The sequence below is a fragment of the Amblyomma maculatum genome, chromosome 5 (assembly GCF_055883805.1).
Source record: "Amblyomma maculatum isolate TAMU_Amacu chromosome 5, ASM5588380v1, whole genome shotgun sequence".
In the NCBI taxonomy this organism is placed as follows: domain Eukaryota; kingdom Metazoa; phylum Arthropoda; class Arachnida; order Ixodida; family Ixodidae; genus Amblyomma; species Amblyomma maculatum.
The window spans coordinates 34,601,747-34,617,862 of record NC_139348.1 but is presented as its reverse complement, the minus strand read 5'-3'; the positions used below and the strand labels follow the sequence as shown (position 1 = coordinate 34,617,862).

Sequence of the window (16,116 nt, the reverse complement as noted above, 5' to 3'; positions counted from 1 at the left end):
ATCCCGTCCTCGTGCGGAATGTTCGTGTAAAGGGACACCACGTCAAGGGTCACTAAAAGGGCTCCTTTGGGGACAGTAAATTTAGATAACTCTTTTAGGAAGTGATTAGTGTCGCGTATGTAAGATGTATGTTTGGGAGGGATATGTTTGATGAGGGAATCGATGTAGTTAGATATTGGTTCTGTGAGGGTGCCAATGCCGGATACGATTGGTCGACCGGGATGATTTTCTTTGTGCACTTTCGGGAGCATGTAGAAACGCCCTGGGGACGGATCTATTGCCTCTAGTGCCTTTCTTACCCGTGATAGTATTTCCCCTTTCTCGGTGAGTTGCTTTAGAGTTTGTGTTATAATTTCCTGGTGTTCGGCAGTGGGATCTGATGGGAGTAATTCATAGAAATTTGAGTTGTTGAGTTGGCGATATCCCTCGTTAATGTAATCGTCTTTGTTCAAAATTACTATACCACCTCCTTTATCGGCAGGTTTGATGACGATTTCCGTTCGCTGCCTAAGGGATGTTAAGGCGTTACGTTCTTTTTTTGAAATGTTAGAGGGTCCGGGCCTGTAGGTCTCGAAAGCGCGAAGGATGTCCCGCTGTACAGCTTTTATGTACAAATCCAGATGTTTTTCCCTCCCAGATCTAGGGGTCCACTGTTCCTGAGACCGGGGAAGTGAGGCAGAATTACTGTTAGGTTTTTCGAAAAAATATTCCTGTAGTCTTAGGGTTCGTGAAAAATTGTCTAGATCCTTAAGTAATTTGTATTCGTCATATCGTCCCATATTTGGGCAGAATTTCAGTCCACGGGATAGGAGTGCTGTTTCTTCCGGGGTAAGTGCTGCGGTTGAGAAGTTAAGAATGTTATGCTGAAAGTGTGGTCTGTCCGGTGTTTGGTTAGAAGTGTTTAAGTGGGTTCTTGAATCGTTTGCTATATGATTAGGCTTATTTAAAAAATTAACAGGTTGTGGTATCGCGCCATTCTCAAGGTTTATATAAGGGACGTTATCTCTCTGAAATTTTTTACACTTCTTAGTCCAAATTTCTGTAGCTCTCCTGCACTGGAAGACCTCAAGCTCGTTGCCCTCAGTTGTTGATAGTATAATGTTGTGATGAACCCGCCCCTCCTCCCGACTCAGCGATGCCAACGACTCCTCGCAGTGATTTATGGTTATTTTCAGAAAGTTAAGTGTTGCATTGTGGAGTTCTTGGCTCCAAGCCAATTTATGGGCATTCGAAAGGTTGTTCATTGACGAAATTAAATCTACAGAAAGGCCCTTCGGTACCACATTCGACTGGAGATAAATTTTAAGGGCTTTTACATGGAGCTGGTGCCTGATTCGTTTGTCTAAAATTTTTCTTGCTTTTAAGAAATGCTTGGAGTGCTTGGCATCATCAGAGGAGGGAGCAGTAGGCGGGCGAGCTCGGTCAGCCCGTCAGTCCCGCTTAATTCGCTGCGCTGAGCCACAGCGTCGCCTGAGGTCATACCTTTCTTTCGGTGTAGCGGCGCTCTCTGGACGGTCGTTTTCATTGGAAGGAGGCTGTTGGTGTCCCGTTGGGTCTCTTGGAGTGGGCGTGCTGACGTCATTTCCGATGTCCTGCATGGTGGATGAAGCTTGCTGGGATCCATGTGTTGCAGCTGAGAGTGGATCCATCCGGGATCGGGGCCTCGTCGAAGTGGAGACCGGGGATGTACCGCCTTGCACAGCAGGCGTCGGTAGTAGGGACGGGCGGTTTGATGATGGGCAGGTGGGGTTATTCGGTGTCGGATTTCCTGTTGTTCTGGATGGTTTGGTGGCGGCTGGAGGCGCAGTGAAATGTGGTGATCTTGGAGTTGGCAGCAGAGCTTGGCGAAGGGGCGTCTTCGTGAGTGTAGTGTAGCCTGAACCACTTGGTGGTAGGTTATGCGTGGCACGGCGGCATTTCAACCCAGATGTCCGTCCTTGGTTGATCAGATGCTCTGCTTCCTCAATGGTTGGGAAATCTGGATATATATATATATATATATATATATATATATATATATATATGTATCTGAATATGCAGCGCTGATACAGCCAGTGGAACAAAACTTTGTTGGGCGAGTTAGTACACATCCATTGTCAATGTTTTATTATGTATAATCCCACACTCTGTTTCTTTTCCATCATATTTATTCAATTTTTACTTTCGGTGTTTTTCATCATCATCAGCATCATGCGCCTGACTATACCCGCTAAAGGGCGAAGGCTAGCTCTCCCACATTTTTCCAATTAACCCGGTGCTGTGCTAGCTGCCTTCAGTTGACCCCTGCGAACTTCTTAACCTCATCCGCCCACCTAACTTTCGCTGCCCCCTGCTACGCTTTCCTTCCCTTGGAATCCAGTTTGTTACCCTAAGCGACCATCGGCTATCCTCTCTTCGCCCTACATGTCCTGCCCATGTCCATTTCTTCTTCTTGATTTCCACTTTCTTTCTCTTTCTCCTAAGCTGATTATCTTCCCCCAAACAGATTGCATTACTAATTCATGTCATTATCGATGTAACAATTTAAAAAAAAGACAAAGTATAATCCCCAGTGCTTTCCTTGGTCTCGCCGACTTTTGGCTTTCCTTCATGTATTATAACGAGCACCATCATTTCCCCTTCAATTATCTTCTTGTAGCTTACGGGGGTCTCGGTTCTATCAGTCTTGAAGCCATAGGTAGCGTAAGAGGGTTCTAGCATAGCTTTCATCCTCGCTCGTGATCACGTTCTACGTGACCCTGGCGGTAACACAGGACGTTCCACGTCCGCCGCTATGGTTGAGGGTGTCGCTGGTGAACACTCTCAAGGTTCGTATACAGACAACATAAGTACCCAAGCACGTAGGAGGGGGGACAGCGATCGATGTAGCTCATTTGGAAGAGCACCGGACGCGTTATTCGGAGGTCGTGGGTTTGTTTACCACCATCGGCACGTTGTGGTTTCTTCTACTTTTGGCTTTCCTTCATATATTATAACGATCACCATGATTTCCCCTTCATTTATATATATATATATATATATATATATATATATATATATATATATATATATATATATTCCTATTATAAATATTCTTTGACAAAGGCCGGACCCCGGCCGAAACGTCGGATTAAAGTATTGTTTTTTCACCGTGTGTCACCTACTTCAAGTTTATGACCTACCGGACCCATTCGAGCTTCAACCCCCTCCCTATATATATATATATATATATATATATATATATATATATATATATATATATATATATATATATATATATATATATGAAGGAAAGAAGCCAACAGTCGGCGAGGCCAAGGAAAGCGTTGGGGATGGTATGTTTATGTCATTTTTTTTTTTTTATGTTTACTTCGATAACCCCAGAAATTAGTAATGTAATCTGTTTAGGGGAAAGATAATTAGACACAAAGTAGAAGAAAAAACAACGTGCCGATGGTGGGATCCGAACCCACGACCTCCGAATAACGCAACGAGCACCCTCATTTCCCTTTGATTGATCTGCATATATATATATATATATATATATATACATATATATATATATATATATATATATATATATATATATATATATATATATATATATATATATATATATATATATTGTAGGGGGTGTGTTTATTCGGTGAACCCAGATGATTCCAGCCGTTCAGGGGAGACTCGCAGCGAAGCGTCAGGCGTGGCGAAAGAGCAAAGCAGCGAACAACTTCTTCGTCCTTGAGAGCGGCAGCACGCGACGCATGTCAGTGGTTATATCGATGAAGATTACCACACTACAGTTTCCCCCCGGGCAGAGAAGGAGCCATCCTGGCGACTCATGGTGCCGAAAGGACAGACGGATCGTAGTAGGGCTTGATTCGGTCCACATGAACTATTTCGCGTCCACGACGACGCAAGTCCGCAGATGGCGTAACGGGCTCAACTACGTAGTTCACAGGAGATGTTTTTTGAAGGACTCGGTATGGACCGTGATACCGAGCAAGAAGCTTCTTTGACAGGCCGGCGGTTGTGGCAGGAACCCAGAGCCACACCAGGGAGTTGGGCGCATATGAAGGCGCCTCACCAGTGTCACGATGGTGTTTTTGTTGCCACTGATTTTCCTTTGTAAGCGAACGAGCGAGCTGACGGCATTCTTCTGCGTACTGGGCGGCGTCCGAGAGTGGCGTCGATTCAGAAACATCAGGGCGGTAGGGAAAAAGCGCGTCCATTGTGCAGGTTGGCTCGCGCCCGTAAAGAAGAAAAAAGGGAGAGAATCCAGTGGTGGTCTGTATCGCAGTGTTGTACGCGTAGGTTACGAAGGGAAGAACGTGGTCCGAGTTGGAATGAGCGTCGTTGACGTACATGGCCAGCATGTCACTGAGAGTACGGTTGAAGCGTTCTGTCAGGCCATTCGTCTGAGGGTGGTAAGAAGTAGCGGTGCGATGAATGATGCGACATTCTTTCAGTAGAGCCTCGAGAGCGTCGCACAAGAAAACGCGTCCGCGGTCACTGAGCAGTTCCTTCGGAGTCCCGTGGCGAAGAATCAAGTTGTTGAGAATGAACAAAGCAACGTCTCTTGCAGAGGCAGAGGGTAACGGTGATGCTTCAGTGTAGCGAGTGAGATGGTCTACTGCCACAATAATCCACCGGTTTCCAGCAGGAGTAGTCGGAAGAGGGCCATAGAGATCTATGCCAACGCGGTCAAACGGACGAGCAGGGCAGGGTAACGGCTGCAACGAAACAGAGGACTTCTGAGGAGTTTTTCGGCGTTGACAAGATTCGCAAGCGCGCACGAAATGTCTTACGAAGCGGTACATTCCACGCCAGTAAAATTGCAGACGTAGGCGCGTGTAGGTTTTCAATACGCCACCGTGAGCACATTGTGGGTCACCATGGTACGCAGCACAAATGTCGGCACGGAGATGACGCGGGATGACTAGAAGCCACTTCCGTCCATCAAGCAAATAATTGCGGCGATAGAGAAGACCGTCACGAATGGAGAAGTGGTGGGCTTGGCGGACGAGCGCTTTGGATGAATGACCGGGAGTAGGACTTGAGAGAAAATCCAAAAGTGCATTGATCCAGGGGTCATTCCGCTGCTCGGTAGCCATGTCGATAGTTGTAAGAGTCGACAAATCGTAGGCACAGACGTGGTCAGACGAATTATCTCTAGGCAATGGCGAGCGGGAACGAGCATCCGCGTCCGTATGCTTCAGGCCTGATCGATAAATTACATGAATGTCAAACTCCTGGAGACGAAGAGCCCAGCGAGCAAGGCGACCGGACGGGTCTTTCAGAGAGGCAAGCCAGCACAAAGCGTGGTGATCGGTCACAACGTAAAACGGTCGACCATACACGTAAGGACGAAATTTTCCGATAGCCCAAATAATGGCCAAACATTCCCTTTCTGTGACTGAATAATTAGATTCTGCCTTTGTCAATGTTCGGCTGGCGTATGCCACAACATACTCGCTGTAACCAGGCTTACGTTGGGTAAGGACGGCACCAAGCCCAATACCGCTGGCATCAGTGTGGATCTCCGTAGGCGCAGCCGGATCAAAGTGGCGTAGAATGGGCGGCGAAACCAAAAGGCGGCGTAAAGTGTCGAAGGCTTTATCGCAGGCTGGAGTCCAGGCGGAAAGGTCGGAGCTGCCGGCAAGGAGCTGGGTCAGGGGAGCGATGATAGAGGCGAAGTTCAAGATGAAACGTCGAAAGTAGGAGCAGAGGCCGATAAAGCTCCGAAGCTGCTTCAGGGAGGTTGGCTTCGGGAACTCTGCAACTGCGCGAAGTTTGGTGGGGTCGGGAAGAATACCGTCCTTAGAAACTACGTGGCCTAAAATTGTGAGTTTTCGAGCGGCAAAGTGGCACTTCTTCAAATTCAGCTGAAGCCCAGCGCCGGCGAGACACGTGAGGACATCCTTTAGGCGGAGAAGGTGAGAAGAAAAGTCGGCAGAAAAAACTATGATGTCGTCCAGATAACAAAGACAGGTCTGCCACTTGAGTCCACGAAGAACAGTGTCCATCAGGCGCTCGAAAGTAGCCGGGGCATTGCAGAGGCCAAAGGGCATAACGTTGAACTCGTATAATCCATCCGGTGTTATAAAGGCAGTTTTCGAGCGGTCATTATCAGCCATCGGTACCTGCCAGTAGCCGGAGCGCAAATCCAAAGAGGAGAAATACTCGGCTCCCTGTAAACAGTCCAAGGCGTCGTCGATTCGCGGCAAAGGATAGACATCTTTGCGCGTGATTTTGTTAAGCCTACGGTAATCGACGCAAAACCGGATGGAACCATCTTTCTTGGTGACCAAAACAACCGGAGAAGCCCATGGACTGTTAGATGGCTGTATGACGCCCCGGCGAAGCATGTCGTCCACGTTGTCAGCAATGACTTGGCGCTCAGAGGCCGACACGCGATAAGGACGCTGTCGTAAAGGTGCGTTTGTACCAGTGTCGATTGCGTGCGTAACGACAGACGTGCGACCCAGAGCAGTGTGAGGAAGGTCGAAGGCAGAAGTGAAGTTCTGTAGAAGAGCAGCGAGTTGATCGCGTTGTGCGGGTGGGAGATCTGCGTCAATAGCTTGTTGAAGAACATCGGGTGGTGTCGAAGCGGTCGCTGTATCGCAAGAGCTGAGCACATTAACGTCTAATGAAGTAGGCGTTGCAGGAAGAGTATTTACAAGCGCGAGATCAAGTTCTTCAATACGACCGAGACACTCGCCGCGTAGCAGGACGGACGGGCACGAAAATGGATTTGAGACGTACATTGCACTAAGGCCATCTTCGAACTTGAGGACAGCAAATGGAAGCAGGAGGCAGGGATGGCGTGAAGCGGCGTCGGAAGGTGTGAAGAAGACAGTCGAACTAATAACGCTTTCACAGGAGAGTGGAACGAGGGCAGCAGAAAATGGAGGAATGTCTGTGTCACTGGCGACTAGGAGTTTTGCAGGCCGGGTAGGGACGTCACACAAGACGGTATCACAAAGAGGTAAAAAGGAAACTTCCGCGCGGGCGCAGTCAATAACGGCATGATGAGTGGAAAGGAAATCGTAGCCCAGGATGATGTCGTGTGAGCAGCGAGACAGTACAATAAACTCAATGGTGTATAAGACGTCTTCGATGAGAACACGGGCCGTGCACGCCGCTAAGGGATGAATGCGCTGTGATGAGGCGGTGCGAAGCGAAAAGTCGGAAAGTGCGGTGGTCACCTTACGAAGACGACGGCAAAGAGCTTCACTGATGACTGATACGGCAGCGCCCGTGTCGACTAGAGCGAGTACTGCGACGCCGTCGACAAACACTTGAATTACGTTAGTGGGAGAACACCGAGCACTTGAAGAGTTCGAACCAAGCGCAGTTCTTGCCCCGGGAACTGCGACTGTTAGTTTCCCTCAACGGTGCCGGTAGAACGTCGGAGTGGGGACGGGGAACGGCGACGAGAGGAAGGTGATCGGCGAGTTGTGTACGTTTGATTGTCACGAGGTACAAATTCGGAACTGGGCGGATTTCTCGGCGAGGGCTGGTCTGTATTGTAGGAGTAGTTCCATAGTTCAGGTCGAGAAGGTGGAAGGCGTTGACGGCAAAGGCGTGCGACATGGCCCGGGAGCCCGCAAGAGTAGCAGATTGGCCGGTTGTCCGCGGTACGCCAAGGGTTCGTAGGGCGCTGGCGTACCCTTGGAATAGGGACATGGAATGCAGACCCAGGCAAAGGTGAAGGAAGGTTGGAAGGAGCGGCCTGGTAGGAAAGAGATGCTGATGGCATGAGCGGCCTGGCCGCAACTTGGGCGTAAGTCAGTGGTGCCGTTACTTGCGCCGGCACGGGGCTGGGCGGCAGCACAGGGCTGGGCGGGAGCATGGAGCTGGGCGGAAGGACGTCAGCGATGTGATCTTGAACGGCACGCCGTATGGTAGGGGCCAAAGATGGAGCCATGTCAGGAACAAGGCGGCCACTATCCTGTAACTGAGGGACCAGCGATAGCTGGCGGGCGACCTCTTCTCGAACGAAGGCTTTGATTTGCTGAAGTAAAGGGCTGTCCTCTGATGGGGTAGAACCGCCCAGCGCAAGTGTAGAGATGGCGTCGTCTCTAACACCGGACCGCCGGGTAGAAGCGCGCTTCTTACGAAGCACGTCGTAGCTCTGGCAAAGCTTGATCACGTCACTCACCGTGGCAGGATTTTTTACCCAGAGCATTTGGCACGCGTCGTCAGAGATGCCTTTCATGATGTTCTCGATCTTATCCGCTTCAGTCATTAGCGGATCGACACGCTTGCATAGGTCCACGATGTCCTCTATATAACTAGTGAACGACTCATCGACTTGCTGAGTGCGCTCACGCAAGCGTTGTTCTGCCCGGAGCTTGCGAACAGCAGGGCGGCCGAACACTTCTGCAAAATTCTTTTTAAATACAGACCAAGATGGCAGGTCTGCCTCATGGTTGCGAAACCAGAGGTTCGCCACGTCAGTCAGATAAAAGATTACATTGCTTAGCTTGATAGCGTCGTCCCATCTGTTGTAGCTACTGACGCGCTCATATGCCGCCAACCAATCGTCGACGTCCTGGTCGGCTGTGCCACTGAAGAAGCACGGATCACGCTGCCGTAGAGCTCCAGAACACAGCACGGTGGTTGGGAGGGGCGACGATGTCGTGGCAGTGTCGTCCGGCATGCTGGAAGCAGAGGGTAACGTGCGGCTTCTTAGTTCCAGGGTGGACGGGAACGTACCCAGCAGCACCTGCACCAATTGTAGGGGGTGTGTTTATTCGGTGAACCCAGATGATTCCAGCCGCTCAGGGGAGACTCGCAGCGAAGCGTCAGGCGTGGCGAAAGAGCAAAGCAGCGAACAACTTCTTCGTCCTTGAGAGCGGCAGCACGCGACGCATGTCAGTGGTTATATCGATGAAGATTACCACACTACAATATGTATATGTATATTATATAATTAAAAGAGGCCAACAGTATACGAGTCCAAGGAAAGCGTTGGAGATATTTTTTTCTGTATGTTTTAGCTATTTTCATTGACAAGAATTAGTCTTGTGATGATTTTCAGGGATAAAGAATATTAACTGAACAGCGAAAAGAAGGATTAAAAGGGTTCAATGCTGCTAAACCAAATACTGAGCTAAAGCATTAGCTGTGGGTGACCGAGGCTTATTCTTCTCTTTTTCTTTCTCCTCAGCCCACATATAAAGCCCCGCTTTAAGCAACCCATATGAACGTGCCTTAGTGGCCTATAGGGGTAACGTGAATGCCAGGTTCCTAGAAGGCTGATTCTGACATAACTGTCCCATGTGAAACGAGAGACCCAAGTTGGCAGCTCCTGTCAGCCCGTGTGTCACTTGGGATGTGACATCACAGCGTCACGTTGGTAAGACGTAACTGCGGCCGGGTCACGCGAAGACTTGAAAGTGCGAGTAGTATTGGTTTCTCAATAAAACAACGCGCCGATGGATCTCAGAATATCGCGTCCAGTGCTCTTCCAATTGAGCTACATCGACGACCTTGCGCTTTCTTGGGTATATATGTTGACTGTAACCGAAGCCTGCGAGCGCCGCCTTCATCCCTAGTGGCGAATGTCCTGTTATACCGCGAGCGTCACGTAGCACGTGATCATTAGGGAGAGTGCGAGAGCCCTCTTACTTTACCTTTTTCGACTGCCAGAACCGAGACCCTCGCAAGCTATTACGCAGACAATTCAAGGGAAAGAGGGGGATCGATATTATAGAATTGAAAGAAGCCAACAGTCTACGAGTACATATAGTAGCAGTAGTATTAAAGTAGTAAGCAGTAGTAAGTAGTAGACTTTATTGAGTCGCAACACTTAGGCGCCTAATACATCGATGGTCTGCTGGACAAGCAGACGCTGTTCTTCTTCACTCTAGGCACCAAGCCAGTCCATCCAGGTCCAGATAGTATGGGAGGCGGTGGGAAAGAATCCCGATTGCGATACAACCGGACATGAAAATAGGCAGTGTGAAAGGTTGGCATAAGGGGATGGGCAGTTGGGGCGTGATGGATCACGACGGAATTTGTAGAGATATAGCCGTGCAGTGGTTATGAGTGTATTCAACTGTATTTGTCGAAGGATGTGAGCCTCTCGAACGGAAAGATTAGGATGATGGTCGGGGTAGAGCTTGCGGTCTAAGCGAGCAGCATTGTAATATTCGCTGATTGTGGTGCGAAGAGACAGTCTCGACCTGCCCTCCAAAGATCTTGGCTCGGGAATGAACGGTGCCCGGTTACGAGTTTCAGCTGGTTCGTAAGCTCATTGCCGTCAATCCCCGAGTGTCCAGGGATCCATCGGAGGAAGAGGGGCTGCAGCGCAACACGTGCAGCCTCGAGCTCCGTGGACAGATGATGTGGTAAACGTTTAGATTGAATGGCGCGGATAGCAGCCTGGGAGTAAGTGTTTATACTGAGGCATAGGTGGGAGAGAATGGAAACTTTGAATGGCATGATTGATGGAGAGGACCTTAAGCGAGATAATATCCGGAGGGTAGAGAAAGGGGCAGCTAGTGTGTGTGACAGGGTAGATAGATGAGGATGAAAGAGAACCTGGCTTCCAAACCCGCGAGGAGCCACATAAGAGGCATCCGTGTAAGCGACTCCATGGGTATTGAAGGGCGCACTATGATGAGAGGCAGCAGCTTATCGGCGGCCAGCATGCAGGGCCGGTCACATATTGGCTGGAAGAGGAAGTATACGGCGGTTAGTGGCCTCTGGAGGGGAAGGAGTTGGCAGAGGGACTGACTGGATGGGGGAAATGTTAGCCTGGTTGAGAAGCCAGAGTCCATAAACTGTGCCGGAGAGACGAGCTATCTGTAGGTCACGGTGACGGGAAAGGAGACTGCGAAGAGGATGAGAAAGACCGGTGGCATTGTTACCCGTTAATATTTAGGGCGATTATTAATGATGCGCCCTTAACGGTGCGCACACTCCCAGACACCCTTAGAGTGAGTGGGGGTAGCTGTTCCGGTCGCAAAGGAGATGTCCTAGACCTGCGTGGCAAGCTCAGCCGGAATTCAACTACCTTGTAGTGACTGAAGGGGGTGGCCGTTTGGTGCCCAGCTGTCGCCGGTTCAAGCCAGAGTAAGGTTCGGAGTCAGAAGTAACAAACAAAACAATTTATGCACAGCAAGAGACGATACAAAGGAATACACAAGAACACTTGAAATGCACAGACGAGAGGTTCACAGAATACAAACGCTAAGCATGCAATTACAGAGGTATTCAATAACACAGAGGCTTTACAACACAGATCAAGCACGAGAGAGTCACAAAAACAAACACCAAATTGTTCACCGGGCACTGTTGCAGTCCGACGCCTCGAGAGTCACGATGTGGCCGCCATGCAAGACGAGCGCCGCTCCCTCGCAGGTCCGTGGGCTTGCCAGCAGCAGGTAATCCCCAGGAGTCCAGTCGAAGCACAAGCGAACACGTCGCAAACACTGACTAACTGACTGACTACGCAAGCGGCGCGGTCTCTTTGAATAAAACGAGCCGCGTCTGTATGTTAACACGCGCCAAAGCTAGCGCGCACACACACTTAGCTTCGCTGGTTAAAGCGCTCTCTTCTCCTCGCGTCGAGCCGCGCGTCGTCATTGGTTAGGTCCCATAGAATGTTCTCGAAAGGTCTGGCACATTCCAGACCGATGAATCGCCTTCATCGCCGGGTGGTGAGAAATAGGGCGACGGCGACGCGTACAAAGCTACGCGCCCTCTCGCGCAGGGAAGGAGGTTTTTCTCGAATCTTGTGGAAGGTACCATGCGGCGACGCGCGGGCCTCGCGCTGCGCCGGCTTAGTAAACACTTGCGCCGATTTCGCGACCGGCATAAAGCTTATCGGTGTAAGTGGTTATGGGAAGACAAAGAGCAGCTTTATAAAGGTCGTGAAGAGCTGTTGCAAGTGTGTCTAACTGGCCCTGGGTGAATGAAATATATGTAAAGTAAATGAATTTGTTAAGAGCCAGCATGTGAGCCAGTAGATAGGCGTGAGCTCAGGCCAGAGGACCGTCTCACAACTCGGCGAAGTAAATGGATGACAGACAGGTAGCAACAGCCGAGCCCGGACATTTTTGCCGGCATGCCAAGGACGCGACATTGAGAAACTTTGGGGAGGTGCCCAAGTTTTGCCGAAAGTTGGTTCATGATGGAAAATAGCGTGAAAGTACACGAAAGGAAGACACGGACAAGCGCTAACTCCCAGTGAGTTGATAAGCAGAGTGAGTCAAGAGTAGGAGTCGTGACTTCTCGGGAGACAGGCCTGCATGGTGAAGAAAGCAAGAAATGATATCCCTGCGGTGTCTTGAACGGAGATCCGCCGAGCACCACAGTGTGGTGCTCGCGAGGGATATGTCCGCTTTCCCGTTCCAATTAAAATCACGCCTTCTGCAATGAAGACCAGAAAACAATATTTCTCAAAAGGGAACACTACAGCTGCCGTCGAGGGAGAAGCCCTCATTGTGTCGCGGAACACCCTAAATACTCATCAAGTAATCTGATGGCACCAAGACTGAAAATAGGCTAACCCTATCCGTCCATTCGTTTACCCTCTGGAGATTAACAATAAGGAGTGGAATAATAAAGTTGTGCAGCATGCACAAGCATGGTTGGTGATATCAAAAAGGCCAAGAATCAGAGCACGCCGGGGTGGTGCAGTGGTACGACGCCCGACTACTGTGCCGGAGTTCCGAGATTCGAACCTGACCACGGAGGCTGCGTTTCGATGATGGCGAAACGAAGCGGCGTCCGCATGCTGTGGGATGTCAGCGCACGTTAAAGACCCGCAGGTGGTCGAAGTTACTGCGTAGCCCTCCACTACGGCTCCCCTTTCTCTCTTTGCACTATCAATCCCACCTTCCTCCTTTCCCTTCCGGCGCGGTTCAGGTGCCCACAGAGCAAATGTGACAGCTACTGCGCCTTTCCATTCCTGTGAACCAATTAAAACAAAATACAAATAAATTAGCTCGGGTTTAACTACGTCTAGAGCAAATAGGACATTTGAAAGCACTGTTTTGCATGGTTATGCCGGTTTGGCATCAAGAGACTGGCTTGATAAATTCTTTCCTTCTGGAAACGAAAATTGTTTTGTTGAAATCGTCTATCCTCTCGAGGGCATGCAAGTGGAGGCACTTGTGTTCTAATCAGCATCCAACTTGAAGAGAAACGAAATAGTATGGCACCACTTTGCGCACAAAGAACGGATGCGTCACTGTAGGAAATCACTGCCGCCACTCATGAGCAAAGTAAGGCCGTAATAACAAAACAAGTAAGAAATCAACGCCATAAAGTTTTCTGTTGGTTGTAAAGTGCTCGCGGTTTTAAATTGTCTTTGCAGTCGTGCACCGGCGGCGGGCTGGCCTGCGCCCCCAAGGGCGGCGAGGGTCGCTACGTGTGTCCCGGCCTGGCCACCTTCAAGGAGGACGTCAGCATGGGGCCCAGCATCAGCGGAATGTTCCTGCGCCTCGGCAAACACATCCCCTGGATACACTCCGTCCTCTCCAAGCAATGAGCACCAAGAAAGAAAGTTCTCTTGCGCCCAAAGACATCCAAATTATTTCACTCGGATAGCCATGCTCTCTTGTACCGAGGAAAGCCTCTTGCTGACATTTAGGGGGGCTCGGCCTTCATGCTTATCAATTTTCATGGTGAAAAGTTACATAAACGGCGTTAAGTTTATTAGTTTCGTTTTTTACTACTGCAGCGTGTTCTGTACTCTCAGCGCAATATTAAGCTACACATTAATACCGACCAAATTGCTGATTTAGTTAGCCACCAGCGCTTGATTATTCGCCTGTGCTCCCTGTTTGTGCTCACTGTTTTAAACTGGCTAGCTGCAAAGCTCATATAACTTAGACTTATACCGATCTTTCGCCCCTCAAGGCTTCTTACAAAACGAGTAAGAAGAAATAATGACAGCATGATCGTTCACTTTACGTGAGCCTCGATACCCTGTAGCAAGAATGTGTTTTTTTGTGTGTGTGATTTCGGCAGACTGACAAAGCGCGTGCTATTAGCGTCTTAGCTGTTCTCCGTCTGTGGACCGCAACGAGACTCGGCTAATGCATTCAATTCACAAGCGACGAAATAAAATTTGTTCAAAAAAATTGCAGCGTTCAACGGAGAATGGAAACAGCTCATTGATCTTTCCGCAGCGGTTTTTTACATTCTCAACATTCGTGTGATACACAGACTGAGTGTGGTTTATTGACAATTATTCGTTACGAAACCATACCCAGTCTTTTGTTTATTGAAGCCCAGGATTCTCCTTACTTCACTATTGATTACTTTTGCAAGTGCCCTGTAAACTGAAAACACTATGCTAACGAGTTCGCAAATATACAAATGTTTGCAACTTTTGCTTGTAAAATTAGATGTCGTTACTGTTCTTACACAATTCTAGTTCGATAATTGCCGCATTTGGGCAATCTGGTTTACCATGTTGATCGTGAATGAGAAAAGAAAGACGATGACTAAGGATTAAAGAACAAGGACTGTCTATTGCTTTAGTCGATGCCTTTCTTTGCACTTTTACGATCGACAGGACTCTAGTAATTTTGAGATTAGAACGAATTGTGTTGAAAGCATAGCCAGCTTTTAACACAACCTCCCCACTGTATCAAGGCTTGGCTAGTTGGTTCATGGCTCAAAAGAATAGCGCGAAAAAAAAAAACAAAGAACGAGGATGAAGGAGCACGCAAACGCAGGACGGACGCTGACTACATGTTCAAGAAAAAGGTTGCAGAATTCAATAAGTAACTACTCATCAGTTACTTGTCCCATAGGTCACTACCTTCTTAGTAACCCTAGGTAGCAAATATACAGCTAGTGAAATTGACTGCCCAGGTAAGAGAGCCGTACTAGCTTGTGAACAGTTAGTGAACAGTACTAGCAGCAGTTAGTAGTACGTTAGTGAACACCTTCGTGCATTATTGTTTGCCATTGAATGGTACTATAATATGCTACCTTCTGGATGGTACACAATACTACCTCACCTAGACGTTCGTACTATGTAGGTAGTACGTGCTTAATATAATATAGACCTAGTATTGCACTGTAAAAAAATAAAACAACCTTAATGGGTTTTTCAGGTGTCTACAACACGTCGACCATAAACCCTGACTGCTCATTGGAGGGTCAAATTCTAAAGTTAAAGCTCAGCTACTTTGGTCATCTGATGAGAAGAGAGGAGTCGCTGGAGAAAGATTTGATGTTGGGAAAGGTTGAGGGTCCCCGGAGAAGGGGTAGGCAGCGATCGCGATGGTTAGATGGCATCCTCGAGGCGCTGTAGATGAAGTTATGTGATGTTAGGAAGATAGAGACCGGGAAGCGTGGCGTGATATGGTCCATAGGGTCACGAAGAGTCGGACACGACTGAACGACTGAACTGATAACACGCACCCCGGCCTGCAAAGATGCTTCGCGCTTCAACGAATCCTTTCGGGAATCACAAAACACCTGAAAATTCAAAAACGAGACCTTAAGGTGTAGGGGCAGCATGTCTTGCCCCTACACCCATGCGGAAAAAAAGCATGCGCGGGCATAAGGGTATACATGCTATTTTAACATTTCCTGTAGCTTTTTTTGTGTACTCCGATTATGATACCTACCTAATGAACAAGCTTTTAGTACCGGAGCTCTTCAAGCAAGTGAACAGGCTGTGCGCGCCTACAAAAAATATCGGAGAGCAAACAAGTGGGGGAAATTTTAATTTCCAATTTACATCCATACGAAAAACACAGGAAAACAACAGCGTGACGGGAGAAGAGGACGACAAACGAGCGCTGACTTTCAACAAATTTTATTTCGACGAGCACACATACAGCATCACATGCGCTAAGAGCAATTGCTGATGGGCTAGTTGGTTTTGGTCCAGAATTAAATAGTTTTAAAACGCAAAAAACAGACAAGACACATAGGTAGGGGACAGGATGAAGCGCAAACTTCAAACTGATTTTATTGCATACATGGAACGTACTTAATAGCTTGTCGTCACATGCGCAGGTGGGTCACCTAATTCTCAGGAATGACATGACGGGAATTTTTTTTTTCACTGTTATACAATAATATTGATGTGTGCACAAGATAAAAAACGCTTCTATCAACTCCCTAGCATCTTTGCCCAGAATGCGCACATCAGTGAAG

The 16,116-nt window shown here is 48.5% G+C and overlaps 1 protein-coding gene across 1 annotated transcript in view; it reads left to right on the top strand.

Moving 5' to 3' along the window:
* Positions 1-14,357, top strand: part of LOC146187998 (uncharacterized) — an 86,005-nt gene extending 71,648 nt beyond the window's left edge. The window contains exon 8 of the mRNA XM_084603583.1: positions 13,310-14,357. Coding sequence (XP_084459709.1) covers positions 13,310-13,483 — 174 coding nt within the window. The 3' untranslated portion in view covers positions 13,484-14,357. The remainder of the gene's footprint in view (positions 1-13,309) is intronic.
* Positions 14,358-16,116: the final 1,759 nt, after the last annotated feature.